This window comes from Idiotropiscis lumnitzeri, chromosome 20 (genome assembly GCF_059441095.1).
Source record: "Idiotropiscis lumnitzeri isolate Australia: NSW breed Sydney's pygmy pipehorse chromosome 20, RoL_Ilum_1.0, whole genome shotgun sequence".
In the NCBI taxonomy this organism is placed as follows: Eukaryota; Metazoa; Chordata; class Actinopteri; order Syngnathiformes; family Syngnathidae; genus Idiotropiscis; species Idiotropiscis lumnitzeri.
In genome coordinates this window covers 10,250,650-10,277,817 of record NC_142410.1, presented here as the reverse complement: position 1 = coordinate 10,277,817, position 27,168 = coordinate 10,250,650, and the positions used below count along the sequence as shown (strand labels likewise).

The 27,168-nt window shown below is 46.3% G+C and overlaps 2 protein-coding genes and 1 long non-coding RNA gene across 10 annotated transcripts in view; 1 reads left to right on the top strand and 2 right to left on the bottom strand.

Annotated features, from left to right (window-relative positions):
• The window catches only part of pcdh15b (protocadherin-related 15b), a 76,367-nt gene extending 55,357 nt beyond the window's left edge, over positions 1-21,010 (top strand). For 3 of the 5 annotated variants that reach the window (XM_088284286.1, XM_088284284.1, XM_088284283.1), the window contains 8 exons: positions 967-1,107; positions 3,751-3,878; positions 5,584-5,814; positions 6,129-6,217; positions 6,603-6,779; positions 6,844-7,062; positions 8,268-8,378; positions 10,639-12,905. In XM_088284286.1, the coding sequence (XP_088140412.1) occupies positions 967-1,107; positions 3,751-3,878; positions 5,584-5,814; positions 6,129-6,217; positions 6,603-6,779; positions 6,844-7,062; positions 8,268-8,378; positions 10,639-12,157 (2,615 nt within the window). In that variant the 3' untranslated portion in view covers positions 12,158-12,905. Of the gene's footprint in view, positions 1-966; positions 1,108-3,750; positions 3,879-5,583; positions 5,815-6,128; positions 6,218-6,602; positions 6,780-6,843; positions 7,063-8,267; positions 8,379-10,638; positions 12,906-14,137; positions 14,160-14,467; positions 14,507-14,624; positions 14,699-16,923; positions 17,054-19,549 lie in introns of those variants that run through there. The other 2 variants (XM_088284287.1, XM_088284288.1) reach the window with 2 other exon arrangements.
• On the bottom strand, positions 14,086-20,928 carry LOC148317639 (uncharacterized). The gene is made up of 3 exons (XR_015840029.1): positions 20,828-20,928; positions 15,704-15,774; positions 14,086-14,249 (listed from the first exon to the last, which is right to left on the bottom strand). It is a non-coding gene; the product is annotated as an uncharacterized LOC148317639 (long non-coding RNA).
• A 1,721-nt stretch (positions 21,011-22,731) lies between the features above and the next one.
• plce1 (phospholipase C, epsilon 1) overlaps positions 22,732-27,168 on the bottom strand; it is a 44,566-nt gene continuing 40,129 nt past the window's right edge. For 2 of the 4 annotated variants that reach the window (XM_088284711.1, XM_088284710.1), the window contains 10 exons: positions 26,658-26,951; positions 26,418-26,581; positions 25,863-26,124; positions 25,675-25,793; positions 25,420-25,548; positions 25,149-25,346; positions 24,421-24,621; positions 24,127-24,339; positions 23,744-23,855; positions 22,732-22,961 (listed from right to left, as the gene is read on the bottom strand). In XM_088284711.1, the coding sequence (XP_088140837.1) occupies positions 22,771-22,961; positions 23,744-23,855; positions 24,127-24,339; positions 24,421-24,621; positions 25,149-25,346; positions 25,420-25,548; positions 25,675-25,793; positions 25,863-26,124; positions 26,418-26,581; positions 26,658-26,951 (1,883 nt within the window). In that variant the 3' untranslated portion in view covers positions 22,732-22,770. Of the gene's footprint in view, positions 22,962-23,651; positions 23,856-24,126; positions 24,340-24,420; positions 24,622-25,148; positions 25,347-25,419; positions 25,549-25,674; positions 25,794-25,862; positions 26,125-26,417; positions 26,582-26,657; positions 26,952-27,168 lie in introns of all 4 variants that reach the window. The other 2 variants (XM_088284712.1, XM_088284713.1) reach the window with 1 other exon arrangement.

Below are 27,168 nucleotides of genomic sequence, written 5' to 3'. Positions count from 1 at the left end.
TGCCTTGGCTAATTTGCATGACCGCTAAGTATAGCTTGCGAGCGTGCGCGGGTGCACGACTGTTTGAGTTTCTGTAGACGGCAGGGCGAGGTGAGCGGCGACTTTCAGCATAGTGTGTGAAGGGGAAAAAAAAACGAGGGCCATTTTGGAATTTTTTTGGGTATTTTCACTCATGGAGGCAGCACTTCGGAAGAATTTACATAACCGACATTCATACACAGAAACTAAGATTATTCCTTGAGTTCTGTCATTTCCGGACTATAACGCGCACCTGTACATAAGCCGCAGCAGCTGTTTTTTGGAAAAAAAAATAAATAAATAAAATAAAAAATAAAAGGTTTTCCAAGCTGTGTAGAAAAAAAAAAATTGTTTACTGCATGTACAGAACACTAATGCACATCAAGGTACATAAACAGATTGTTAAAATCTTTTGCCGCGGCAACAACTTTGCTAATTAAAACAGAACAGACCCAAGACGAGGAAAAGAAAATGTAGATTTATTTAGCGTATTTTCTTAACTATAGAGCGCCGCCTACTGGTGAAAGAAAAATCCACAGAAAAGCCGCACCGTCGTATTAGCCGCAAGGTTCAAAATCGAGGTGAAAAAGTCACGGCTTATATTCCGGAAAATACTGCATTTGCTTCACCGAACATTTCGAATATATCTCGCTTGTCAGAGTTAACCAACGGTAATATGTGCTAAAAATGCAGCTCTGCTTACCTTTTGGCTTTGACATGATGATGCTTCCGTGTCTGTCGATTGAAAATGGGAGATCTTCAACCAGGCCGGCCGCCCGGTTATCGTCGAGGAAACTCGATATTATTAACATTTTTTGAAACGAGACGCCCCAATTCGGCTAAATTGGAATTTTTCAAAACGGGCATTTAGGCTAAAAATGGACTTGGTTGATTTCACACTTGATGGCTTGCAACTTATATATTCTCTCCCTGCCTCCTCCGCTGCAGGTGTGTTTGCGTTAAACAATAAAACGGGAATAATATCCACAGCCAAGCCGCTCGACTACGAGGCCAACTCCAGCTACGTTCTCAAGGTCGAAGCAGACTCCATGAGGGTGGTTTCCTCCAACCTGCGGGCTCCCTCCAAGAGTAAGTCAGCTCGTTTCGACCAAGTGGCCTCCTTTGAGGCAGGACGGGTCGTGACGATTTACTCCGGGCCGACATTTCGCTGTCTAATGAGGACATGCGAGCGGACACGTGGGATGAAAGCATTCTGCGTCCTTGCAGCCATTTTGGCACTCACGCAGCCTCGGCGGCAATAAACCCTGACGTGTTAGCATAGCCTCGTTCCTGCCGGGCATCGCGCAGCAGTTGGGGTGTTGTTCAAAAGCAGAGTTGGGGAAACGAGCTGACGTGGAAGTCAGATGTGAGTCTTAATCTGCCATGATACGGTCGCAAAAAACTAATTCCTCAGTCGCATTCTGAATTTTCACTTTAGCCGCTACGCTAACACTTTTCACAATTCACATTTTTGACAGTCTCTGCATTCTTGATGACTTTTTCCATCACAATGAAAAACAAACGTGACATTTCTCATGTGTGACCAACCGTCAGCTAGCTAAACCGTGACGCTAGCTAAACCGTGACGCTAGCTAAACCGTGACGCTAGCTAAACCGTGACGCTAGCTTACCTGTCTTTGCGGGTTGAGGCTCGACGTGGTCGTCGTTGTCTCTTACCTTCAATTTGCAAAATTCCCCGACTCTCTTTATGAGGTATTCTCTTCCGTGCTCCTTATCGTCGCTTGCCAATGATCCTTTCTGGGTGACCGGCAGCTTTTGACTGGAAAGAACAAAAGAAAATTGTTATTAATGCGATAGATGTCTCAATGCAAATATGTTAAAAAATATATATATATATTTTTCCATTTTTTTTTTCTATGTCGCATATTTATACTCCTTACGGATTGATGTAAAATGTATTTATTTATTTTTAAATGACCCCAATTGCAGCATTGGCACGTTTACGGCCGACCATGGATCCCTTTCTGCCTTTCCCCACGAGTGCCGCTCGACTCGTCTTAATTGATGCTCGTCTCCTTGGCTTTCGTCTTTAATTATATTGTTTACCACACGCCACGCTCGCTTCGTTTACGCAATTTAACTCCTAAGTATTCCGCCAGGAACAAAGCTCTGCATCATTGTGTTCATTAGCGACGATTCAATTCTCGCCGGGCCGCGCTTTTAATCAGCCAACCAATCAATAGCATTCGAAACGACACGGCGCTCTCATTTTCTGACTTAAGTGAAGCTTTGAATCGTAAATAAGCATTTCAGGTGTCGTCAGTCAACACATTTGAAAAAAAAAAAAAAAAAAGGAGACTGTTTTTGTTTTGGTAAAAGCCCCAATCTTCGGATGGTAATGTCGGACACGATTCACTCCTAATTTCTGCGCCTGGGCTTCACGCGTGCGTAATTCACAATTTGTTCCGAGTCTCCGCGGTGGGTCTCCGGCGGAACGACCGAGTCTGATTGGAAATGGCGCACGTGCGACCGTCGCTTTTGAATCTTCTCCTGTAAACGAGCTCATCTTATCACACGATATTACGACACGAACAGTTCTCAGTCGTGCGCGGATATTCATCGAAGCTAATTAACAGATGTCTTTGCAGACTTTGGCTCGAGCTTCATTTACTGTAATTTATGCTAGCAGACTTTTTCGACTCTGTTCGAGGAAGCGACAAGGACAAAGAGAAAATAGTCAGAGATAGGTAATGTGACGATTTCAAGACACCTAAACGAGCGTAATGAGCGATAAAAGGAACGCATACTGAACACTCGTGACGGGTAAACGAAGCTTCAAATCTGCTTTATGAACCAGTTGTAGTATTTTTGGACTTCTGTAGGTGCCGCTCTCTGTTCAACTTTGGGCTGACTTGGCATTTTTTTAAACTCTTTATTTAAACTAACAGTGCCATCTAGAGGACTCAAAAATACAACCGCTGGTTCATGAAGCAATTTTGAAGCTTCGTTTTCACTCCCGAAATCAAGAACAGTGTTAAAACGGAGATTATCATGATGCTTTTGTATGATTTTTTTCTTTTTAACTCAATCAGTGGCAGCCCAAGTAAAATGAATGTGCTTTTTGGCGTCTATATCCGTCAATGGCAGTGAATGAGTTAATCCAAAAAAAAAAAAAAAAAAAAAATCACTGCTTTTATTGGTGTTTAATTGAAAGCAATAATCGGGCACACTAAGGTAGCAACACAAGTTTTATTTTCGTGGCTCAGAGACTGACCCAATGCGATCGTAACGCTCATTAGCGAAGGAACGATGCGTAAATGCCAACTGGCATAATTCATTCCTCCCGAGCAAAAACCTCTCCCGTCGTCGAGCGGGGAGAGGAAAAGGAAAAGGGTTGCAGTGGCATTTTCAGTTTAGAGCAAATGTAAACATCTCTGTGTTGTCACCTCCGGGCACAAAAAGGTAATAGCTGCCCGCTTCTATTTTGCCGACAGCCTTTAATGTGATGCTCCTTGCTAGCAGGCATTTCAAGTTTTTTAAATTCATAGAAGCCATTTTTTTTTTTCCCCTCCTCCTGCCTTCGGTTGTCAAGTCGCGCCGCGGGTCTCAATGGAGGCTTATCTTTTCTGGTGACAAGTGACTCCGACGTCAAAGTGGGACCAGACTGCCTTTGAAATGTCTTCATCTGCCACGTTGCACTCGCTTGATTCCGTCCTTTGTGGAGCTGCGGCCGTGCCCGTCCGTGCTTATTCCAAACATTTGTGATTTCAGCCAACACGGCCGTGGTGGTGATTGACGTCCGGGACGAGAACGACCACTCGCCGCTTTTCACCACCTCGCTTTACATCGGAGGAGTGGCCGAAGATGCCAAAACATTCACTTCCGTCTTGCAAGTGCAGGTACTGCGGCGGCATCAGCGGACAACAACACGTCGTAGACGCACAACATCATATATTCTTTATCCTCTGCGGAAAAGTTTGTGCAGTTACAGACTCAAAGTAGTGGTGAAAGTCTTCTTTCGTTTGTGTCTACATGACTGTATTACACCGCCCCCCAGTGGCCAAATCATGCACAGCAGAACCAAATTTTTAGTAACGTATTCCGATATGGGGAACGATCTCCAACCAAATTCCCGACTGAATTGTCAAAACCGTTTAAAACAATCTCAGAATTAGGAGGAAAATTATTTGGTTTCCGTGGCATCCATTGAGTTCCGGATCAGGACGAAACTTTATCTCCAAGTTATTAATATCCGAGCGCTCCTCTCGTGGGGTTTCCTCAACTGGATCGTCACAGATCTGGCTTTTATTCTAATCTTTTCACATCCTCTTCTGTCAAATACTCAAGTCTCCAAACCACAAGGGCATCCGGCGAAATGAATTGAAAGTACACGGAGCACAGTGCACGGCGAGTGCCTGACATTTATTTAACCGATCATATTCAGTACCACGACTCCCTGTAAGGTTGTCACTCGGCGCCATCGACTTCTGCTTAGGAGCTAATTGGCACATCTCTCGGCTGTCTCGGAAACGTTCACAGTAAACAACGGAACGTTTTTTGCGCATGGTTCTCGAAAGCTCGGGCAAACCCCGACCCGATCGGTTCTATGTTCGCGTCTCCTTGCCTTGATTGTGACAATACAGGAGGGTTCGGAAGTTGATCCCAAACAACCGGCGTCATCCTCAATTTAATTAAGAAGATACTCAAGAGTCACGAGGGGATGAAGAGATGGAGCCAGCCAGGCCACCGTGCGGATGATTTATGACTGGAGGAGGGAGGCCATCTCGCTGAATAGGACGCCACGTGCTAGAAAAAGATGAAGGGAAGGTTGATCTCGGCAGCCTCTCCATAAATATTACTGACCTTTACAAATGCACCTTTTCCGTTGTAACCAAGTCAAAAGCCGGGAGATGGTGCGCCGGGCACCTGACATTTTAGTAGCATTTGACTCTTCCTTGGAGCGTTAAAAGCATTAGAAATCCTAGCGGGCTGATGGTACAATCTCAAATAGTCACCGTTGTGCATCAGCTTTAGAGAAAAAAATAATATTTTTGGGGGGACGGTCTAAAGAAAACAAACCCACTCCGCTTTGAATTTTCTACATAGAGACCCAACACTCTCTTAAGATAGCTTCATTAAAACGGAAAGTTTTAATAAAGACGGGATAAAACCCATCTCCACCTCAGAGGCGAGTTCTGGCTTTTTTCCCCCCATCGTGACATGAAAGATGAATATGCACGAGTCATCGCGCGGGATAAAACAGTCGATAGTTTTAAGGCCATCTTTGCGAGCCTGGCTCTGGCCCGACAAGAAATCCGGGCTCGTTTATTTTTCATGTCGACGATAAAACCTGACAGTGGTCGCTGTACAGAGGCGGTCTCCCAAACCTTGCCAGAATAGAACCGTTCAGATCTTTGTCACCGTTACCCCCGACTACGCTTGAGCAGGCACTCCATCCATCTCTGCATGTTGACAATGAGGCGCCTTCCGCTCAGACCGCCTGCCGGAATCCTCGGATCCAGCTACAATTACGATGATGTCATTAATTAAATTCCAAAATGACGATGACGCTGACGACGGCATCAAATGATTCTCGTCTCGCAGGCTCTGGACAAAGACACCGGCAACTACAGCTCCATGACGTACCGCCTCATCAACGCCCCGTTGTCCGGGAAAGACGGCAAGGAGAGCAAAGACGGCTTTGTCATCGAGCCGCTCAGCGGCGTGGTCAAAACGGCCATCATGTACCGCAACATGCGACGCTCCTACTTCAGGTTTGAGGTGGTCGCCACCGACGACTATGGGCGAGGACACAGCAGCACGGCAGAGATAGTGGCGAGTATCGGCGCGATGGTTAAAAGTAGTGACGGGGAAAATGAAGCTTCAGATGTGCTTCGTGAACCAGTGGTTGTATTTTTGAGTCCTCGAGATGGCACTGTTGGTTTAAATAAAGGGTTTTAAAAAATGGCAATGTTGGACCGAGAGCGCCATCTACAGGAGGCCAAAAATACTACAACTGGTTCATGAAGCAGATTTGAAGCTTCATTAACCATATATTTTTTTTTTTTCAAAATGACGAGTTTGAAGATGGACCACATGGACATGAGTATTAGGGCACGTGGACAAACATTAAATTTTTTCACATTCAGGTGTCCGTGGTGAACCAGCTGGACATGCAGGTGGTCGTCTCGAACGTCCCACCGACGTATGTGGACAAAAACAAAGACAAACTGCTCAGGTAACGATCTCAGCTTGGAGAGCGTTTGACAACATTGATCGCGATGTGTGTTGTTATCGTTCTCAAGCACAAACATTTATTTAATGGAGAATTAATACACAAGTAATGATGAATTTTTGCCCGGGTAGTATCTCAGAGCCTGACAGGAGCTTGCTACCGTTATTTTTTTGGTGCAGTACGCGCAGACGGAGAAACACACCTTCCCTGCTGCGAGCAGGTGTTTCGCGGGGACGGGAATCAATGTTGCACAGCAGGCGGCGTGCCCTTGCTGTCGGGATTCTAAAGAAGCAGAAAAAGAATGCGCACATGCGTGGGTGTGCGGCACTTCATTCGGCGAAACATGCAGCCTGGTGTTTAACCAAAGAGGTCTATTTCTTTTTGTCAGAATTTTAGAGCGCTACGTTCAGGAGCAGATTCCGGGAGCCAAGGTGTTCGTGGAAACCATCGGTCCCCATCGTCACGGAGAAGGACTGGAACAAGAGGACTACACCAAATCGGACCTGATGATTTACGCTATCGACCCGCTGACGTATAGAGCCGTGTCCAGGCAGGAGCTCCACAAGTAAGAAGGATGCCAAGCGCCGTTGATGTTCAAATTCCAAAACCGCCTTTCCATGCGTTTTAAGGTTTCTTGACGGAAAACTCCTCGACATCAACAAAGAGTTCCAGCCCTTCATGCCCCCCGGCGGCCGCATTTTAGAGATCCGAACGCCCGAAGTGGTGACCAGCGTGAAGAAGGCTGTGCAGACTGTCGGCTACACAGAGGGGGCGCTGTTGGCCCTGGCGGTCATCATCATCATCTGCTGTGTGCCCGCCATACTGGTCGTGATCATCACATACAGGCAGTACGTGCACCTTATTTAACATTCTCCAAGCAAATGAATGAATGGATGAATAATTTATTCCTCAACTCGGAGTTGAAAGTAAATTTTATTGCCTAAAGAAAACAAAACAAATGTGCATTGGAGAGGCTCACATAAAGAGCCCTGTGGAACTCCATATTTAATTTATTATTTATTATTATTTTTTAACTCATTCACTGCCATTGACGGGTAAAGACGTCAAAGATCCTTTTTTTTTTTTTTTTTTTTTCCACTTGGCCGGTAGTACAATGAATCCCCCATGATCATAGGGAATACATATTCCGGGCCCATACATGATATCATTCGGGGAAAAAAAATTCAGTTCTTTACGCCTCAAGTGCTCCTAATTTGAATTTATTAAAACACACTTCTTTATTAAGATGTTACAGTAATTCTAACCATGTGGCCATGAATGATTAACACACACACACACACACCCACACACACACACACACACCCCAACATATCCTGATCCTCTTCACAAATGATTTTAATTAACTGAGATCGGCGCCATCAAGCATGGTGATCACTGGACTTTTTACTTTCTAATAACTCCAAATTGGAACATTTGTCCCAGGTATTTGTGTGATTGACGCTTCAAAGAGTGACTGATCTGTCTCTCCATCTCTCTCTCTCGTTCTGTTCATGTTTCTCCACTGAACGCCTCATCGGCAGATTTAAAGAGTGAGTACAGTTTCAATATGGTCGTGCATGCCAAGGCAGCAGGTGGCGCTGTAACCCCTGACCAATTCGGGGAAAGAATGACAAAACATGAAAACAAACAAAAGATTCAAGTAAAGAAACGCAAGCTTTTAGTAAAATAAGAAAAGAAAGGTGAAGTCTATCATTTTTTGCTTCTCACTATGTGACCAAAATACAATACGCCAAAATATGTTGAAAATTATTTTATTTTTTTTTAGTCATATCTGAGGCTCTCGTTTGGTATTATAATGAGGCAACTACAAGAGAACTTCTTGGCTCCTGTAAATTAAATCTCCATACCGAGAGGCACAATCCAGCACCCCCCCCTACCCCCCCCCCCCCACGGCAAGCACATGATGTAGATAATTGCCGGTCGTTGGCATGCAGTCTTTGTCGAGGACGCGTGTAGCGAGGGATTTACTGGCACTTTTTAAGCCCTCCTAAGGTTCCACTTCACATCTCTAAACTCTCTGCTTCCTATGCAGACGGCAGGAAGAGTGTGCCAAGACCGCCCGCATCCAGATGGCGCTGCCGAGCGGCAAACCCGTAGGGGGCACCGCCAACAACTTATACGAAGAGCTGGGCGACAACGCCATGTAAGTGTTGACAACATTTTACGATTAGATAGTTACTCTTAATTTTGTGCGGCTTTCCATTCATTTTCGGTGTAATTTCACTGTTGACCACTAGAGGGTGGCATACTATAAGAAGACTGAAAAAAATCATTTCAGCTCAGCCCAGTTTTTGCTCAATCAACAAGAGTCTGTTTTTCACGTGACATTACAACCTCGTTTCTCACCTCAACATCCCTCAAGGCCAACTGCGTTTAATACCACCGACACTTTCCTCCGTTTCAACGGGCGGGACGAGATTCAAACAGCGACGACTTATTAATTTCCATCCGCAGCTTTTCAACAAGCCAAGCGCACTCGAGGCGCCGCGCGAGACGCTTTCATTTTTCCGAGGCACCGAGATGAAGTTGCGACGAAGCCCCGATCGGCATCGCACGCGTCGCCGCACTCCCGTCTGTTTTCCGCACCGCCATTAACATGAGAGCCCTGCGTGTGCGTGATGGGGCGCGCTCCATCAAAAAAAAAAAAAAAAAAAAAGGACAACGTGGCATTTCACGCAAGGCGGCGTCAACTTGCAAAAAAAAAAAAAAAAAATGAAAAACCCGAGATGAGATAATTGAAATAAATAGCGCTCGTAATTTACAAGGCGACCACCACGGGCGATCATTAGTTCCGCTGATAAGACGGCAAGAGTATTTGTCGCTGTGTTTTTGTTTGGAACGCGAGCATGTTGGTATTTTGTGGAACATCAATGAGTTCAGCAAGGCTGGCAACTGGCAAAGTACAAACAGTTCCTTCTTTATCAAAGAATAAAACAAGGCCAAGCGCAAAAAGTTTGCACATCCGGAACCGGGCTCCGTTATCAAACAACTCGGTCGACTTCATTTCCTTTTCGTCGCTCCTGGCGCTTGTCCGGACTTTCAATGTGTCGTTTCCATTACCTTTTTGGAAAATTTATTTTTAAATGTATCTTATTTGGCGTTGGCGCGCCGTAAAATGTCTCGTTGCCGGAATTGCTCCAAAGCAATATTATTTCGGAAACACCTGACAAAACAAATTAGGACGAGAAATTCCAGAAGTTATGTTCACATCGTTATATTTGTCGACCGACGGACTATAAAAATTTATTCTTGCTGCTATTGCGCCTCTAAAAGCTTCCCCCCCCTCCCTTTTTGTGTTTCCGACAAAACTTGTTCTGAATGTTAAACCATCTCTTCTTCATCTCTCCGCCTTTCTGCAAAACCGACAGACCAAAGTGAGTAAAATATTCAAAGTTTTTTCGCCGTGGATTGGTTAATGCGCCACCTAAAAAAAAAAAAAAAAAAATCTTGTACAGTAGAAACGAGTAGCGCAAGGTTGAAGGAACTTTTCAAGGTGGAAGGCGGTGCTTTGGAAGTGTGCAGTTTTCTTTTTGCCCTCCAAGAAGTGATTCTGCAAATAGCGGCGCATGCGTGCGTTCAAATCGGTCGCTTATCAAAAAAAGGGGGAAAATCTGCAAACTTTCAGAGCACGGCAAAAAGTGATTGATCCCTCCCTGCTGTCGGTGATAGATGTGATACGGCGGCTTCTTCGTAGCGCACCTCTTGCAGTCTACAGCTTTTGCCGTGTTTATCCCTCAGCTGTGATCCCGGTCCAATATGACCTAAAACCGTCGAGAGGAGATCTCCAAATGTGGATGTACGCCTTTTCAAAAATTTTTCATCCACATCTTTCACGTAGTAAATGAAGCTTCAAATCTGCTTCGTGAACCAGTTGTAGTATTTTTGGACTCCTGTAGATGGCGCTCTCTGACTCAACATTGGACTGACTTGACATTTTTTGAAACCCTTTATTTAAACCAACAGCGCCATCTAGAGGACTCCAAAATACAACCACTGGTTTTCTCGTCACTAGCTTCACGTCGTCTGCTAACGTTAAATTGAGGCGCCTTGACTCTTCTTGGTTGTTGAAGACGTGTCACCATGAATCCAAATCCAGTTCAAGTGTGAGATCCTGAAAGTTGTTGTTGGTTGCTTGTGAATGACCGGCGGGAAAACTCCCCGTCAGAGTGAGACGATTTGCGGGGGAGATGTCAGGACAGAAGACGATTCGTGATGGCGTAAGATAGGGTGATGGTCTTCAACATCCAAGAAGAGTCCAGTTGGCTTGCGTCCAGAGTCCTTGATTCAACGTTTGCAGTTTCTAGGACCCGGTACCCTAACCCTATCGGCAGAGACCTCTCCTTCACGTCAGTCCTTCTCCATCTTTCATTTCTACTTTTTCCTCTCTTGCATCCTCGCGCCAGCCGTTGCGGCCGCAGTGCCGGAAGTTTGGACGAAAGCGATCGCCAGCGCCTGATCTCCGATTTCGCCACCCGGGCGATCGCCGCCCACCGGCAGTGCGTCGCCAACGGAGGGGTGCTCAACAAACTTCCCAAGTCCGAGTCCAGCATCACCTTTCTGTCGGATGAAAACCCTCTGACAATCAAAAATCCCATCTACCACGAGGACGGAACCCTGAGCAGTCCGGAGACTCTTGGACGAAGCCAGAGGAGGCGAGACCTTCTCGGGCACTTCTCGCCTTCCAGGAAACGTCTTCGAGAGGCCTGGTTGAGGATCAGCTCCCCTGGAGGAGAAACTGGATTCAGTGGGTACAGCGGCAGCGACAGCGGGAGGGGATCAGGAGGCGGCCACAGCTGGACTCTCCCGTCGAGGCTACATCGCCGAGAGATGTACGATGCCTTGAGAAGGCAAGTGGTGATGGACCCCGTCCAGTGGGAACTGGAGCTTCTCAAGGCGGAATTCAAAGAGAGCAAAGACGCCGGCCTGGATTCCGGATTTGAGCACGGGTTAGACTCAGATCAGATGGTGAGCCCGAGTCTTGAGCCCAAGCTGACCGTTAAACAACAGGCCCGACAGTTCGAGCAGCAGGCCGTCCAGGAAATGAGACAAAAGTTAAACCGAGACTTACGGGCGTCTCTGTCCCCTGATATTCTCCTTTCCGTCTTCCCGGACTCCCCTCAGTACCCCAAGTGCATCTCTGCCACTAGTTCTCCAAACGTCCAGCCTAGAGAGAGTCCCCCGTGTATCATCATCACCCAAACGGATGGCGGGACTCCTCCGCCGAGCCACAAGCCGACGCCACCGGTGTTACGACGCTTTGGGTCGGGTCTGATGGAAAAGTCGATTCTGGACGACAGACTTTCGGTACATTTAGACATCATCCCCGATCCTCCTTCCACTCCACCGCCGCCACCCCCGTCTGCTCCTGCCCCGTCCCCACCATCACCTCCCGCCGCCACTCCACCTCCCGTCCACCCATCTTCACCTCCTCCTCTCCCCCCGACACCATCTCTCTCCTCCCGCCCTCCTCTCCCATCGCCTCCCCCTCCGCCGCCCCTCCCTCCGCCACTGTCGCCCTCTCTCTTAAGACCATCCACCTTTGTGCTCCCTTCGTTTTCCGAGGCGCCCGCCCTGCGACCCGTGTCCCTCCGACCCGCACCCCGACCCCTGCCGGCAGAACCGGAACCTCCCCGCAGGGAGCTGAAAGGCATCTTAAAAAACATCCAGAATATCGCCGACATCGAGAAGTCCGTAGCCAACATGTTCAGCCAGATCGATCAGAAACAGATCCCGCTCAAAAAGGTCACGAAGAACTGCGCGTCTGATTCGGTGGACTCGCTCGACTCCTCGGACGTCGTAGCCGGCGGAGGAGGAGATGGCGAAGTGAACCCGTCACCTCCGCAGATTCAGCCAAACCCAAACATGAACTCCATCGTGGTGGAGCTGGAGAAACGATTCCCCCCTCAGTCCACGGTCCTCTAGCCTTCACCTCTCTGACGTGCAACGCGCACACTCTGGAATTTGTTTTCACAATCCCGTTCGTCATTGTTTTGCCGTTTTAAGGACGACACGTAAACAGAACCTCCAATCGTAACCTTCTGGACCCAAATGAGCTCCGACAGTAATAATCAGACAACAGCGTGATCTCCCGACATCGCGCGGGGAGATTTGCGGACGGGATTTTGCCGATTACAATGTCCTTTTGCTCTTTTTGTTGGCTTTTTCTACAATTAGATAGATCCCGCGGTGTTTTGTTGTTTATCTCGTAGTGACCTCATTTAATTTTTTTTTTTTTTTCATCCATCGTCTTTATTGACAATCATGTTTGCAGTTTAATTTTTTAAGTGCATTTGAACACACTTCTTTGGTGGAAATTATGAAGACTGTCCTTTTCTGTCATGTAGTTCGTGTTGTCCATTTATTGTTTGATTTATTTATGTACAATTTTTTTTTTTTTTAACATTTTTCACAATCGTTTCCCATTGGGATCAATTGCATGAGATGTTTTTTTTTTTTTTTAATAAATCGTCTGGATTTCAAATACAACAACATAGCAACCTTTTTTTTTTTTTTTTTTTTTTAAATCAAAAGTCGATAAACGGAACTTGGACCGCCGCTGCACTTTCAATATTCAAATTATAAACCTCAGCTCTTATTTGAACCTGCTTTGAAACATGACCGCTGTGGACCTTTTACAGTCAGTTATTGCCCAACACAAATTCCGCAGAGGTCACGCTACGTTGATTGAAAACTTTTATAGAGTTTTGACAGTTTAGGGCAAAAAAAAAAAAAAAAATTCAGCAATCAGCACATTTTCAACCAACTCTCTCTCTCTCTTTGGGATTTTTTTTTTTACCGGCAAGGTAGAACCCTTTTGATTAGAAATTTGATTGACAGGTTAAAAAAAAAAAAAAAAAAAAAAAGAGCAAATGAATGAAGGGTCAGCACGATGCTGAAGGTGACGGCGCTTGAACGCCGGTAGGTGTGTGACATGAAAGAAAAATGACAAGCGCGTTTGTCGCGAAGAAACAAATAACGTTTACTCGGCCGCGCGCGCGAAACCGTTCAAGGTGGAAAGGATATAAACGAGTCAATCATTCCATGTGTGTTTGTGACACAACTCAGATTGTCTCCAGAGGACCTCATAAAGTGTCTGTCAGAGTAATGAGAGCACAAGGATGGACTTATCTTTGTGTTCACGCACACGCACGCACGCACACGCACGCACGTGCACTGACGGCGAATGCGCTTGTTTCGTTTTGAACCAGATGATGACCCGCGAAGCACCTTTTAAAGCCGCCATTCATCTATCAAGCCTTCATGCGCTCCCTGAGCCGCCGCCGCCGTGTCAATTTTTCTTGCAATTGGCTCACGCTCGTCCGGGCATCTTCCATCTTGCTTTTCACACCTTCATTTCAACGCATAATCCGATCTTGCTTTTTTTTTTTCTTTTTTTTTTTTTTATAGCGCTCAGCCTTTTTTAGCGGCTGTTGTGCATCTGCGCGGCGAGACAAACAGTCGAAAGTCTAAAGCAGGTGTGGGCAAACTACGGCACGGGGGCCACATGCGGCCCGTTCAATGTTTTAATCCGGCCCGCCGAACTTGGAAAAAAATGAAATAAATAAAGCTTGTTGATTTTTTATTTTCTAAAAACTTTTTTTTTTTTTATTGTTGTAATACTTTTGTTCACTTCCATTTAAAATTAAAATAAATATTTTTTTACTCCCATGACCAGTATCGGCCCAGTATCGATCCCTGTATCGCCATCCATCGTGACATCAAGAATTCAGTCTATGAAAAACGAGCACACGCTTTTCGGTTGCACTTCCAAATGAGATTCCATCAAATGTAAAATGTTTGCCATCGCTTGCGTAACGTCAAATGAGAAATGTGGATTCACTTACAGTGCGTCTTTGCTCCGCCTCTTTTTTGTCCCCCCCCCCCCTCCTTGTCGTCTCGCAGTCGTAGGTACGGACAACATGAGGTAGGTCTCGGCTTGCCGTCGCTTCTCCCAAGTTGCATGGACGTCGTCTTCGCTTTCCTCTCTCGCATGCTTGTCTCTCGTTTATGATTACTTGAAAAAGAAGGAAAAAAAAAGTTGACGTATATTAGCAGTTCCTTTTTTCCTTGCTTGCATTTTGCGCAAAGTTGCCAAGAGGCCACAAATGCGTATTTTTAGACGGCACTCATTTGTGGCTAAAAATGACGACCAAAAATCGCTTTGCGTTTGAGAGCACAAATGTGTTGGAGTTTGTGTTGCCCTCAATTTGTCTTTCTCTTCTCTTCTGAAAGTCACAACAACTCCTCCGACCTTCTCTCCTCAGACCTGAGGTACTCGGTCTCTCTTTTTTGACCTCTTGCTGACTCATTGTGGAAAGTGATTCACGAGCATGACCGCCTGCTCCGTGTACGTCCATTACGTTGTATTAACGATGCGTCCTTCTGAAAGGAGTTATCCATGGAGTCCGGCATCGACCCGGGTCAGGATTACTACACACAGGATTACTACAATTATGATCAAGGGTCAGTACTCGTGTTTGCATGATTAATTCTATGTCAAAATTGTGGGTGTCCCTCAAGGCTCAATGCCAAGACCCTTCATGTTTTAATTTTGCTTTCTTTCCTTACCATTTTTTAATCAAGTTCACATTTGGTCGTTTTCCATCGGCTCGTCTGTCCCATGTCAACTAAAGTTTATCGTTGGGCTACACTGAAAAAAAAAAATCGATTTTTTTTTCCCATACAGTGTCAATGCGCGTGTGAGACTGTAAAAAAAAAAAGCTTCTCCGCTTATCTTTTATTGGAAGAAGCAAGGGCGGCGCATTAAACACAAAAGAACGCGGTCGATCAAAACATTTGTGAACAAGACGACGATGGATTTCCTCCCCAAAGTGTACGTGCGTGCGGGAGTGTGTGTGTGTGTGTGTGTGTGTGTGTGTGAGTGTTATTTTCCACACCGATGCATTGTATAGAAATGATAATTAGAGCTGCATCTTGTTTTTTTTTTTTAAGCTGCCACCCACAATAAGACACAATGGCACACTTGCGCTGACGCCGTAAACGTGCAAAATGCAAGTTCACCAACTGCAAGGCTCGCTCATTAGTTGTTTTTTTTCTCAACATTCTGCACACACAAGTCCTCACAAAGATAATTCTGTCTAGGTAGTGTAGCAACAGTGCTAATCAGGGAGCCTGCCATGGAAACACACACACACACACACACACACACTTTCACAATAGGCCAGATGCTGCTGGCTTGCAGCAAAATCCACCAACTCATTTTTGAATGTGTACATAAACAGGAACAGCTAAAAAAAAAAAAAAAAAAATCACACGTTTCCACCCTGCGGGACTCGAATCTAATCGCCGTGGCTGTTGCATTTGTTCGGGTTCAAGCTTTGCTGCAAGACAAAGCACTAAACAAAGTTGCTGACAAAGTACACAACACAAGGCGAACAAACAAAAGTAGCCGACAAACAAACGGGGCACGTTTTTTGTCCATTGTGGGAACGTGGACGTGGCGCTCACCTGAGTAATCCAAATGGAATCTTCCGGGAATCCAAATGGGAGGCGACGCGAGCGGTTCCAGTTGGAGTTTGCTGTAAAAATGACAGAAAACAAGAGAATTAAACATTGAATATTTAAACGCCAATTAATTTCCTCAGAAGTGAGCTAGCTCAACGTGAAAGGCTGTTAAAATTTATCATGGATGTTGTAGTCATGGCAACGCTCCCAATAACAGCAGCAACACATGCAATCATTATGTGTGATTTGTGGGAACAACTCATTTTGGCACTCACAATGAACAACAATTTGATTTTTTTTTTTTTTTGAAAGAGCATATTAACTTCAAGTGACTGAACATGTTGCAAGAATAACAGAACAGGTCCAAGAAACCAACAATGGAGCCTGTTGCATTTTTATTCACATTGTCCCTCTGTCACCTGCAACGATTTACTCCCAATGTTTGACTGCCCCCTGGTGGTTGGTTATGAGAACGAAAAAGAAACTGCATATTGACAGCATGCAATTCTTACGACTTTCGATTAAGCGTCCTTACTGTACGTATGAGCAGCCTTTTACGAGCGAGTCCGTCCTCTCTTTCACATCCTCGATTGTTTACTTTGCCGCATTTGTGTTTAGGACGGAACAGACTTGACCGGAAGCGGAGTGATTTACACGAGGCAACTTTGCTCTCTGGAAAGCGAGCCAAAAGGGCCGCGAGCAGATTTGTTACTTTAATCACAAGAGCTTCTATCGTCGCCGGGCGGGGTGGGGGGTGGGGGGTTATATCGTCTTTTGTGTGTGTCATCCAAATCTCTGGCTCCAGGGGGGGGCTCGAGTCCATAAGCGCTGATACATGAGCGCATTTCTTTTGGCCGACGGAAGCAGGCGATTCTCCCAGCAAAGCACAGTGGGACAAAAAAAGGAGAGAAAAATAAATAAATAAATAAATTCCATCATTTTCTTTGCTAACAAAATGCCTGCTGGTGAGAAGATGCTCCTTTTGCGATTAAATCGGGTTTAGTGAGACGTCCATGAATCATGCTGCAGTGCCCCCCTCCCATCGCACGCCGCCGCGTTAAGTGGCTCTGCATAATCTTTTGTTTGTTAAGATGATTCCTCTTGTCTTCACCTCTGATTGGTTTAAGCTCAGAGAAAAGAGCGTTTCCTTGGGTTTGTTCAAGTACGCCGCAATGTCTTGTTGCGTGTTTTTTTTTTTTTATGCTTTTTGTTTGCGTCGCCAGCTATGACCTTCCTCAGTACGGCAGTCGACGGAAGCTGATCTCGCCCTCGGGCCTCTACGACGAATACGGCGAGGTTGTTGTCGATGACGACGGCAGCTACTACTACAGCCCGCAGGAATCCGAAGCAGAGGCAAGCGCAACACGCTAGAACTCGAGACGAGTTGAAGTGGACGACATTTTGTCTTAATTAGTTTGATTTTTATCAGCGAAATCTAAATCAGTGCTTCTCAAATAGTAGGCGGGGCCCCCTGGGGGGCATGGTGCGATGCTGAGGGGGGCGCGTGTGACCATGCTTTTTTTTTCTCTTCTTATTAAAATAAAGTGTAATTGCACCTCCACTCCACTAGTTGGCAGTGGCGCTCTGCTTGCATATTGTGCAGCGAGTATTAACTTTGTTTTACAACGAAAATGCTATCGTTCATAGTTGAGGCGGAGAGGGAGTGGTGGTGGGGGGGCGGGGGGCACGAATTGTTTTCTTCTTGCTGGAGGGGGCGTAACAGAAAATGTAAATGAACCTATTTCAACTCCTGCTTATTCCAATGGCCTAACAAAACAAGAGTTCAACCTCATAGCTTGTAGCATAAAATTTAATTCAGGTCCATCAAAAAAAAAAAAAAAAAATTTTTTTGTTTTATTACAATTGTTCATTTCCAATTCTAAAATGTCCCCTCTGGTTTTTGGGACACTGCCGACCATGACAGCAGGTTCGAAGACAATTTCAAGGCGGCACATTACCACCCCAACGTCCCTACCGGCAGATTCGTCTCCCGCCTCCAAACGGCACCACAAAAATGACCCCAGCGGCACTCGTAACGGACAAAAGGCATCCACCCGAGGATGGCGCAACGCCAGCGAGTTTGGGCCCCGCTGCCAAGCTGAGGGCTCTCATGAGTTCGCTGCTGTCCTCGAGTAAAACAGCTGCGCGGCCCCCCGGCGTCCACCGGCTGTGGAACAAAGCCAGAATCGAACCGGTGGAAGTTGAAGGCAGAGGGATGTTCGGGGAAAGACAGGGAGGAGGTGCGAGGAAGGAGTTTGAGATCGGGGAGGTAGCAAAGAGAAAAAACATGGCGGTTCGAAGTGGGGAAGAAGATGAAAGGATTCAAATATGGCGGGCCAGAGCAGAAAGGGAAACTTGGGAGAGGATCAAGGCGGGTGGAGAGGGTCTCGGGTCGGAGCGCAGGGGAGAACTTCCTGGTTTGGTCTCCAATGGCGGTCTCGTTATCAACAGGAGTCATCAGCGAGGGTCCGCCGAGGCAGTCCAGTCGGGGAGGAAACAAAAACTGAACGATGGTCTCGGTTTTATCTCCCTTAACAGAAGACTCCAAGGCCGCGCCAGAGGGGGCGAAGTGTGGCGCAATGGCGGGGATCGAGGGGGCGGGAGGGTTCGGAAGATGGATGACTCCGTAGGAGATATGAGCATCTCTGCGTTCATGTCACATCGAGGCCATGCAGCTGAAGGGGGGAGGCTGGCAAAAGGGGACTACAGTTTTTCGGAGGGATGGCCAAGACTGTCCCATCATTGCGATTCCGAGTCGGATTTTAGCGACTCCAACAATCCCAGCTCGAGCATTTCGTCCGAGCGCGAAGAGACCGAATCGGATACGGAAAGCCAGTCCAAGAGCGGCAGCCGGGACGGGGAAGGAGACTCTGAGAGGGAGTCAGGATCAGATAGTGACGAGCGGCAAGACTCTGGCGGTCAAAGAGCTGCACCGGCAAGTAAAGTACGAGAAGATCCCAAGCGGCGAGGCAGAATTAGAGAACATCGCAAGAACAAGACACAAAGCACGAGATACTCTTCGCTTTCAAAACCAAAAACATATCGAGACTCTTCCAATGAAGACCATAAAGGGAAGTCACCGCCGCAGACCATCGACCTCTCGGACGCCTTGTCGCCCATAATGGAGGACAGCGAGGAGGAGACAAGCGCCTAGAGACAGATTACTGATCAGGACGGGGAGAGTGATGGAGACGCAGAGGAGCTCCTTTCAAGATTTAGTTCTTTGCCAATAAGTAAGACTTTGAGTGTCCTGCAGTGACCTGCGTGAGATTTTCTTGCTTTGAGTTTCATGCGGGGCATGTTGTCCACTTATCTTAAAAAGCAGTCAAAAAAAGCTCCGGTTCTACCAAACATTTCAGTATAACCAAGTGATGGGTAAATGAAGCTTCAAATCTGCTTCATGAACCAGTTGTCGTATTTTTGGACTCCTGTAGATGGCACTCTCTGTTCAACATTGGGCTGACTTGACATTTTTTCAACCCTTTATTTAAACCAACAGCGCCATCTAGAGGACTCAAAGCGTCATTTTCATTACTAGCTTATTTTTCAACTGCGCCTGTTGCTTCTCGGTAGTTTTTCGGTACTCCTGAGCCCTTTCCTCGCTCCTGCTCCCACCTGTGCCTTTGCGTCAATTTTTTAATCGACCTTGAAAAACATTGACAATTTTCAGACAACTTGATTTGGATTTTGTGTTTGCTGTGAGCGCGTGAAATCAAATGGAAGCGTTAAGGGCTTTTAAGACCACTTCACCATGTCGCTACAAGAAGTGGGAATTATGAAACGTTCTTATGAAACGTTTCACTTCATGTCAGCAGCAACTCCTGACTTGCGTTTGTGTTCATCCCCCAGCACGGCAGCCGAAAGCGTCGGATCAAGCTGGTATTGGACCGCGAGTACGAAACTAGTTCCACCGGTGACGACAGTGCCCCAGAACCGCCCCGCGGCCGCTCCACCACCACTTTTAACAACCACACCAACGTCAACGGCGGTCTCTACGTGGCCCAGAACGGCTCCGTCATCCGCACCCGCCGTTCCGTAACACCCACCAAGCCCCCATCGCCCGTTTTCAGCTCACGGCTGGCCAAGCACTTTAAAAAACTGGACAAAATGGCCGCCACACTGGAGGAGAAGTTGCCCCTGAACAGCCCCAGAACTGGGCCGGACAGCGGCGTCAAAACCTTGTGCACCTTCAAGAGCTCGGGACCCGGCGGGCCCGCGAGCCCTATGTTTACCAAAACTGACATCCATAAGACAGTCAACGTGTTCGACACTCGACAATCCAGCATTTCCTCAGAGTCCGCCAGCAACGTGGCCACGGAGCAGCCCTCCAACGGTGACGCTCAGACCGACGGCGGACTTCGGAACGGGACCGGTGAGGACAGAGAACTGGGAGAGGGCGAGAGAGAGTCCGGAGTGGACGGCAATAACAGCAAAGGAGACGAAGGCTTGGTCATGAGGGATCTTCCCAGATGTCCCAGTGAGAGGACGCAGTCGGACGAGGAGGAGCTTTGGATGGGGCCTTGGAACAACCTTCACATCCCCATGACCAAACTATGACTGACACCCTCACACGTTACAACAATCTTCAATCTTAATAAATCTTCATTTGCGCTTCAAAAACACGGACGCTCAAGTGCCACTTTCAAAAGGCTAATCAGCATGTCAAAAAAAAAATACAAAGTGGAGCGCATTGGTTTGAAATTTCCAGCCGTGCGACAGCCAAGTCACATACGTCATCAAAAGTTGCCTTGAATTAGATTTTTGTGAATCATTTATTTCTTTCCCGTTCAGTGTCACGACTCATTTTAAAAACTGTGCGACTCTTTGCAGCGATTCGCGACGTCTTGTATGTTTTTTTTTGTCAAGGTGCTTGGCAAACGGTATCAAAAAATAAAATAAAGATGTCGTCCAATGACGTTCTCAACTATGTGCGTCCGTTTCCTTTTTTACGCAGTTGAATGGATGAGCTAAGCTAAAATTAGCATTAAAAAGTTTGCAGTTTGGCGTTTTAATTAACAGGAAGGACGTCGCTTTGCTATCGTTGTTTACAAGTAACACTTTAATCGTAAGTATGTGCACGTAAATGTCCAAAAACTTGACAGAGAGTGTGGATGATTAAAACGTTACCTTGCAGCAGATCGATGAATTTAGCATCCTTATGGCAACGTTTGACCCAAATCCTAAACGAGCGTCGAATGAAAACGAGGGCATGCAGCAGGTGTCAAAATTGTCAACTGGCGAACGTGCGGCTAATGAGCCTGGCATATTTCACTGACTGCAGTATCAAGGTTCCACCACGAGAGAGCGCTAATTGCCCGTGTCATGGTGGTTCACTTCATGTCCGAATGTTGATTAGAATTATCATTAAAGTTGTGCAAATGTGTGACCAAAGTTTAACAAATTGTTAATCTAATTATGTGTACATATGTTTAAAAAAAAAAAAATTTTCCATCCCAAAATTTAACAAAGGCTATGAATATCGATTATTTTTTGGGGTTCAATTTATACTATAGAATGAACATCAATAACTGCTCTGAAATGTATTGAAGTAGTCAAAGTATCCGATACGCAGCACAGTTGCCATGTTGTATTTTTTTTATTGGTCTTCCACTAATGCAACAAATCCACAAATATTCATCCAATGGAAAATTCAAGTAACAGGACAACCTTTGCTGTCATCATGGTCACTGTTATCTTTTCAGAAATGACCACTTACAAAGTCAACAAATTGTCAGTGGATATTTATACCGTGAATACACAATTGAAATATTTAAAAAAGAAAAAAAAAAATAGTAGTGTTACTTTTGTCCAGCTAGTCGACTAATTAAAAAAAAAGTTACAACTCCAGAACAACTGAAGTGATGAATAAGTACATCAATGAGACATGAATGAATCATTTGTCACAATTTACACCATCAATAAAGACAATCTCCATTTCCAACGCTTTAAAATAAATTAAAAACGACGTGTCCATGAAAATAACAGTTAAATGCCAACCAGGGCTTTAAATGGCAAATAAATAACATCTGTTTCAAATATTAAAATACATAATCATAATAATAACACATCCTGGGGGGGAATTAAGAGTTGAAAAAAAAAAGAAACTGCAGAAACTTTAGGACATGATCCCTTTTTGTTTCATTTAGAATATTTATCGAAAAAAATAAAATAAAATTTTGGGACCCGGCCGACGACAAATTTATTATTTGACATAAGCTAAAGGTTGGTGATTCTTTTGTCAATTTTTAACCTCATTACATAGTAAATAATTATAAATATTTCTTTCAATGAATAAAAGTGTGTTCCTTTTAGAAGATGGAATGTGAATTGATGCCACCCCCTGCAAATGAAGATCTTGACAAAGAGGTGACATTTCAAGGCTTCCGTAAAATTATATTGTCGTGTATTTTTCTTTTTTTTCCCAGAAAGAAAGAGTGTTTAGGAAAGCAAATATGAAAATTCAACAAAATGGGCCGCAAAAAAAGTCGAAGATGACTTCAATCAATTCAATCTGAAAAACGCAAACCTCGTCAAGTCAAGCCAAATAATTCGTTCGGTTTGGGCACCCGAATCCAACTGAAATCAAAAGAAATAAATCGGATGATCTTTTTTTTTTTGTTTGTTTCTTTCTTTTGACCGTCCAATCACATTCAAGCCTCGTGACAGCAACTGTACAGAAAAAAAAAAATCAATAGTGCAAAATGCTGTTTGAAAACCTTGATGTCGCGTTTCAGTGCGCTTGTCAGTAACGGCAAAATACAATTCGTCGAAAGGACCACCGTGAAAGCGTTTGGCGTCCTGCTCAACCTTTAAATGAGCATTTTTTTTTTTCCTTCTACGTTTGTCCCTTTGCGACCCAAAATGTCCTCCAGTACGCCAAAACAATAAGACAGAAAGTAAACGAGCCAGCTCGTCTCTCTTGTCTCCAAACGTTCCGCCTTCTTCTCGCTAACGCGGACCTCCGTCACCTTGATTCATCTCCGAACGCCGCCGCCGCCGCCGGGGTTCGCTGTGGCGCGCTCCAAGCAAGAAAATCGGCCCCAAGGATGTCACCGTCACGACCATCTCCATCATTTGTGGACCTTCCAGTTCTGAAGGATGTGAAGCTTCCACGCCGACGGGCTGAGGGAGGAGGCGGGGAAGGCGCCGGGACTTTGCTGCCCTCTGGTGGACAAGGAAGACGAGGCCTGTGCGCGACATCCCGTCCCCACCTGGCTCTCTGCCATCCACACTTTGAGTCCCGTGCTCACGCTCGCGTACCCTGCACGGGTGACAATTGTTGACCACTGATGTCAAAAACGGTTATAAAGTTGGTGAGAGTGGCGAGTTTATCAAGCTTTATATTCTGTTGACAGTATGTTGTTGAGGGTCTGAGGTGGTGACTGATTTTTTATTTATTTTTTTTCTCAAAACGGTTTCAAGCTCACTTTCCCATTGAAAAAATACATTTATGGCACGTAAAGGCCTTGCAGTTTCCAGATTTTTCCCTGATTAACCGCAAACTCTTAAATCTAAATCCAATTCTAAATCTATTATAGTACAGCAATCAGGGTAGCTCTTGAATGAAATTTGACACCTTTTGGTATTTTGGCTCACTTTAGCGAAAGTCACCACATGCCAGAGTAGAATGTCAAATGCGACCCGATTAAGTAGTGTTGGGCAAACGAAGCTTCAAATTTGCTTCATGAACCAGTGGTTGTATTTTTGAGTCCTCTAGGTGGCGCTGTTGGTTTTAAAAAAGGGTTTAAAAAAATGGCAAGCCAGTCCAATGTTGACCAGAGAGTGCCATCTAGAGGAGACCAAAAATACTACAACTGGTTGATGAAGCAGATTTGAAGTTTCACTTACATCGCACTACCGAACCGTGTTTAAGAGTTAAATGTCCAAACAACTAACATGGTGTTACTCCAAGCACGACACTCGGTCCAAGGTTGTTAATGCGGTACAATACCTCTGCTGCACTCCTCATGCACGGAGCAGCGCGCGAGGCTCACTCGTGCAACTCGGTGAGCGCCACGCAGCATGCAGCCCTCTCGTCCTTACTGTGGGCGGGGCCGTCCACCGCGGCGCCCGTCGTCATGCTGCGACTGCGGCTCGTCAACTTCTTCAGCTCGCTGGCGAACGACATCACCTTCTTCTTGTCCTCGCGCGCCACCTGACGCACGTGGTTACGGAGACGAACGTCATTGGTCACGGTCAGGTGGCGAGGCATTTTACAACAAATGGCCTTGCAATATTCAAATGTGCTTCATGAAACAGTTGTAGTATTTTTGGACTCCTCTAGATGGCGCTCTCGGTTCCACATTGGGCTGACTTGACATTTTTTTGAAACCCTTTAATTAGACCAACAGTGCCATCTAGAGGTCACAAAAATACAAGCACATTTGAAGCTTCATTTTCCCATCACTACGAGTCGCAACGCTTACTTGCTCTTTCAGCTTGAGAATGAACTTTCCCGCGCCCCTCCAGTGACTCTGCGCGTGGTAGACGCACTCCTGATCCAGAAGCACGCGCTGGACCGGCTTGGCGGCGGATGATTTTTTGGAGCCGGCGTCCTTGGTCACCTCCTCCATGAGGACGTAGTCGCTGGGGTTGGGGTTGGACAGGATGCTGCACGAGTATTTGGCCTTGGACAGAGTCTGGGAGAAAAAAAAAAAAAAAATGGACCGTATGTTTAGAACAGAACATTCTGGAACGCAAACTTGGTGACCTCCTCTAACCTGCTGGATGATGTCCTGCGCGGAACTGTAGCGCGGAGCCTTGATGACGGTGTGCGGCTGCTCCGGGGACACCTCGTGCACCTGGACGAAGAACATGTCCTCCTCTGCGCCGCCTTCTCCTCCTCGCCCTCCTCCTCCTCCTCCAACAACAGCGAGCGCCTCCTCCTCACCTTGTGTCACCGCGTTCTTCTCGTTTAAATTCTAAACAGCGACACCACGATCGCGTGAGAAGCTGCTCAGGAGCAACGGACACTTCATTAGGTACACCAGCATCTAAAGTGCCCTTGCAAATTTAATACAGTGGACCTTGCACATGTTTTTTTTCTTACACAGATTTTTTTTTTTTTTTAATATTTATTTATTTGTTGTTGTTTTTTTCAGGGGGGTTGAGCCATGTTGATTAAAGGAATAGTGAACTTTTGTTTTCAAATTAAGAGCAAATGAATTTGAACATGAAGCCACTCACGGACGACTGGCCGTTTTATTATTTTTATTTTATATTTATTATTATTTTGTTACGCAGCTATCCCGCAAATGACCCACCAGAAAAGAAAAAAAAAAACACACACACACAAACGATGTTCGACAAACCGCCTTCTGCAGTTGACGCATCAAACGAGCCTCACATGTTTACCGTATTATACCCAATGCAGAGTGTATTCGTTGCAATGACTAATCCCGACCACTAGAGAGCGCCAGACTGCCAGTGACTGCATCAGCGAGTGTACCTCCTCTCTGGTCTGGAGACAGATCCTCCCCACGTAGCCATCCTCGGCGTCCCAGCTGGAGATCACCCGCACCAGCGTTTCGTCAAGCACGAGCGGGCGACGCTGAGCGCATCGCTTGGTCTCGCTTCGCTCCTTGGACAAGGAAAGCTTCTCCTCACACAGGAAGTAGTCGCTGGGATTCCCCTCGGGGGTCACAATCTAAGAGCGTCAAATGATGTCATTTTTTAAAATTTTTTTATTTAATTTAATTTTTAGATTTAAGCATTCTGACCATGTCTAGTAGTTGTTTGCTCGTCGTGTGTTCTGTGATGGAGAACACGGTGAAAGGTTCTGGTCCGGGAGCTCCGTGTACGGTTACTCGGTGCTGTTTCGAAGAATTCTTCTCTTCAGGATTGAACATCTTATGTCAAAAAAATAAAAAAAAATATTTGCCATGAATGTTACACAGAATGGGTAATTTTTTATGATTTTTTTTTTTTCCATCCATCCGTAGATATTAATTAGTTTCTAAGCTGACGCGCCTCACCTGGGACGAAGGACACGCGCCACCCGTCGGACTTTCTTCGACTCTTTTGCTATAGATGAACAAACTGGACACTTCCATCGACTCGTTATGTTGCGTCCTCAGCTGCACGTGCCGGTAACCTGAAACGCACAAACACGGTTAAACCAGCAGGTGGCGTCCAAGTGCATCTCCGCCATCGGCGCCCCCACCTGGTTTGAGCGCCCTCAGCGGCAGCGTCCTCTGCGCGGTGGTCTGCGAGCTGTTATTCTCCACCACGGCCAAGCGCAGGAAGCACAGCTCCTCGAAGTGCACGCTGAAGTGAAAGCGCTCGCTCCACATGGGGTTGAGCGTGTTGCGGTGGATGGGCTTGGTGCGGAAGTGGCAGCTGTCGCCCGCCGTGCCCAAGACGTCCACCTCCACGCAGGGGCTGCCGGAACCGTTGGCCGGACACACGTTCTGACCGGACACGATCTGCGCGGGGAAAATCGAGGTTGAAAAAAAAATTTTTTTTAAAAATCTCATCAAAGACTTTATGAGGTTCTGGTGCCGCTCACTTTGGTTCCGCTGAACTCATCCTGTTTACTTTCACGGCTGTCAAATAATGAAATGAGCGGGCGACCTGGACATAAAGCTGTCCAAACACTCCTAAATGGACCCAAGTGGAGTACTTTAAAGGGACTTGTGCGTCACAGGTGCTTATTTAAGGTTTAAATTTAATGTCGGCAAGAAGATACACGCCATTCGGGTTTGTTTCATGCGCTCACCGTGAGCGAGTAGACGGCCGGGCTGCTTCGCTCCACGTCTCTCTCCATGGGACAGAAGTTGTGGGCGAGAGGACAGCTTCGGTCCCAGAGCACGGCCGGCTTCAGGACGTAGCCGCAGCCGCCGTTGGCTTCGAACAGCGCCGTGTTCAAATGCATGGGCAGGTCTGCGTCCGGAAAAGCCACATTCGGCAACAAGCAACAACTTTGCGGGTTTTGTTGTGGGTTTTTTTGGTGGCTGACCGTCCGTTTGGTAGTTGAGCGCCACCAGCTGGATGCCGTGCAGCCAGTAGAGGAGCGGATTGGGGTTGGCCGAGTCGATGCGGGTGGCGGCCGGGTAGGTGCGGAGAAGCTGGCACGCCGTGTGCTGGATGAGCTTCTGCGAGTAGCGGCGGCACAGGCGCTTGGCGGCGTTCTCGTTGACCGACGAGATGTGGTAGCACTTTGGCGTGCGGATGATGGCGCTGAGCGACGTCGGCGGGTTGAGCGACGGCGATGTCTGCTGATGCTCGTCCCAGCTCAGACGCTCGGCGCCACCTAGAGGCGATGGATGAATCCACTTGGATTGAGTCGTGTTGCAAAAAATGCAAATAAATAAATTTTTAATTTAATTCAGTTTAATTTGTTCCCTCACTACGCTTGCGATTATGGAAAAAATCTTGACCATTCTAATCAATATCGCAATCCCGCTTAATCTAAACGATTACTCACTAATAAAACTGTATTTATTTGACTTCTGAAAATCATTTTGAAA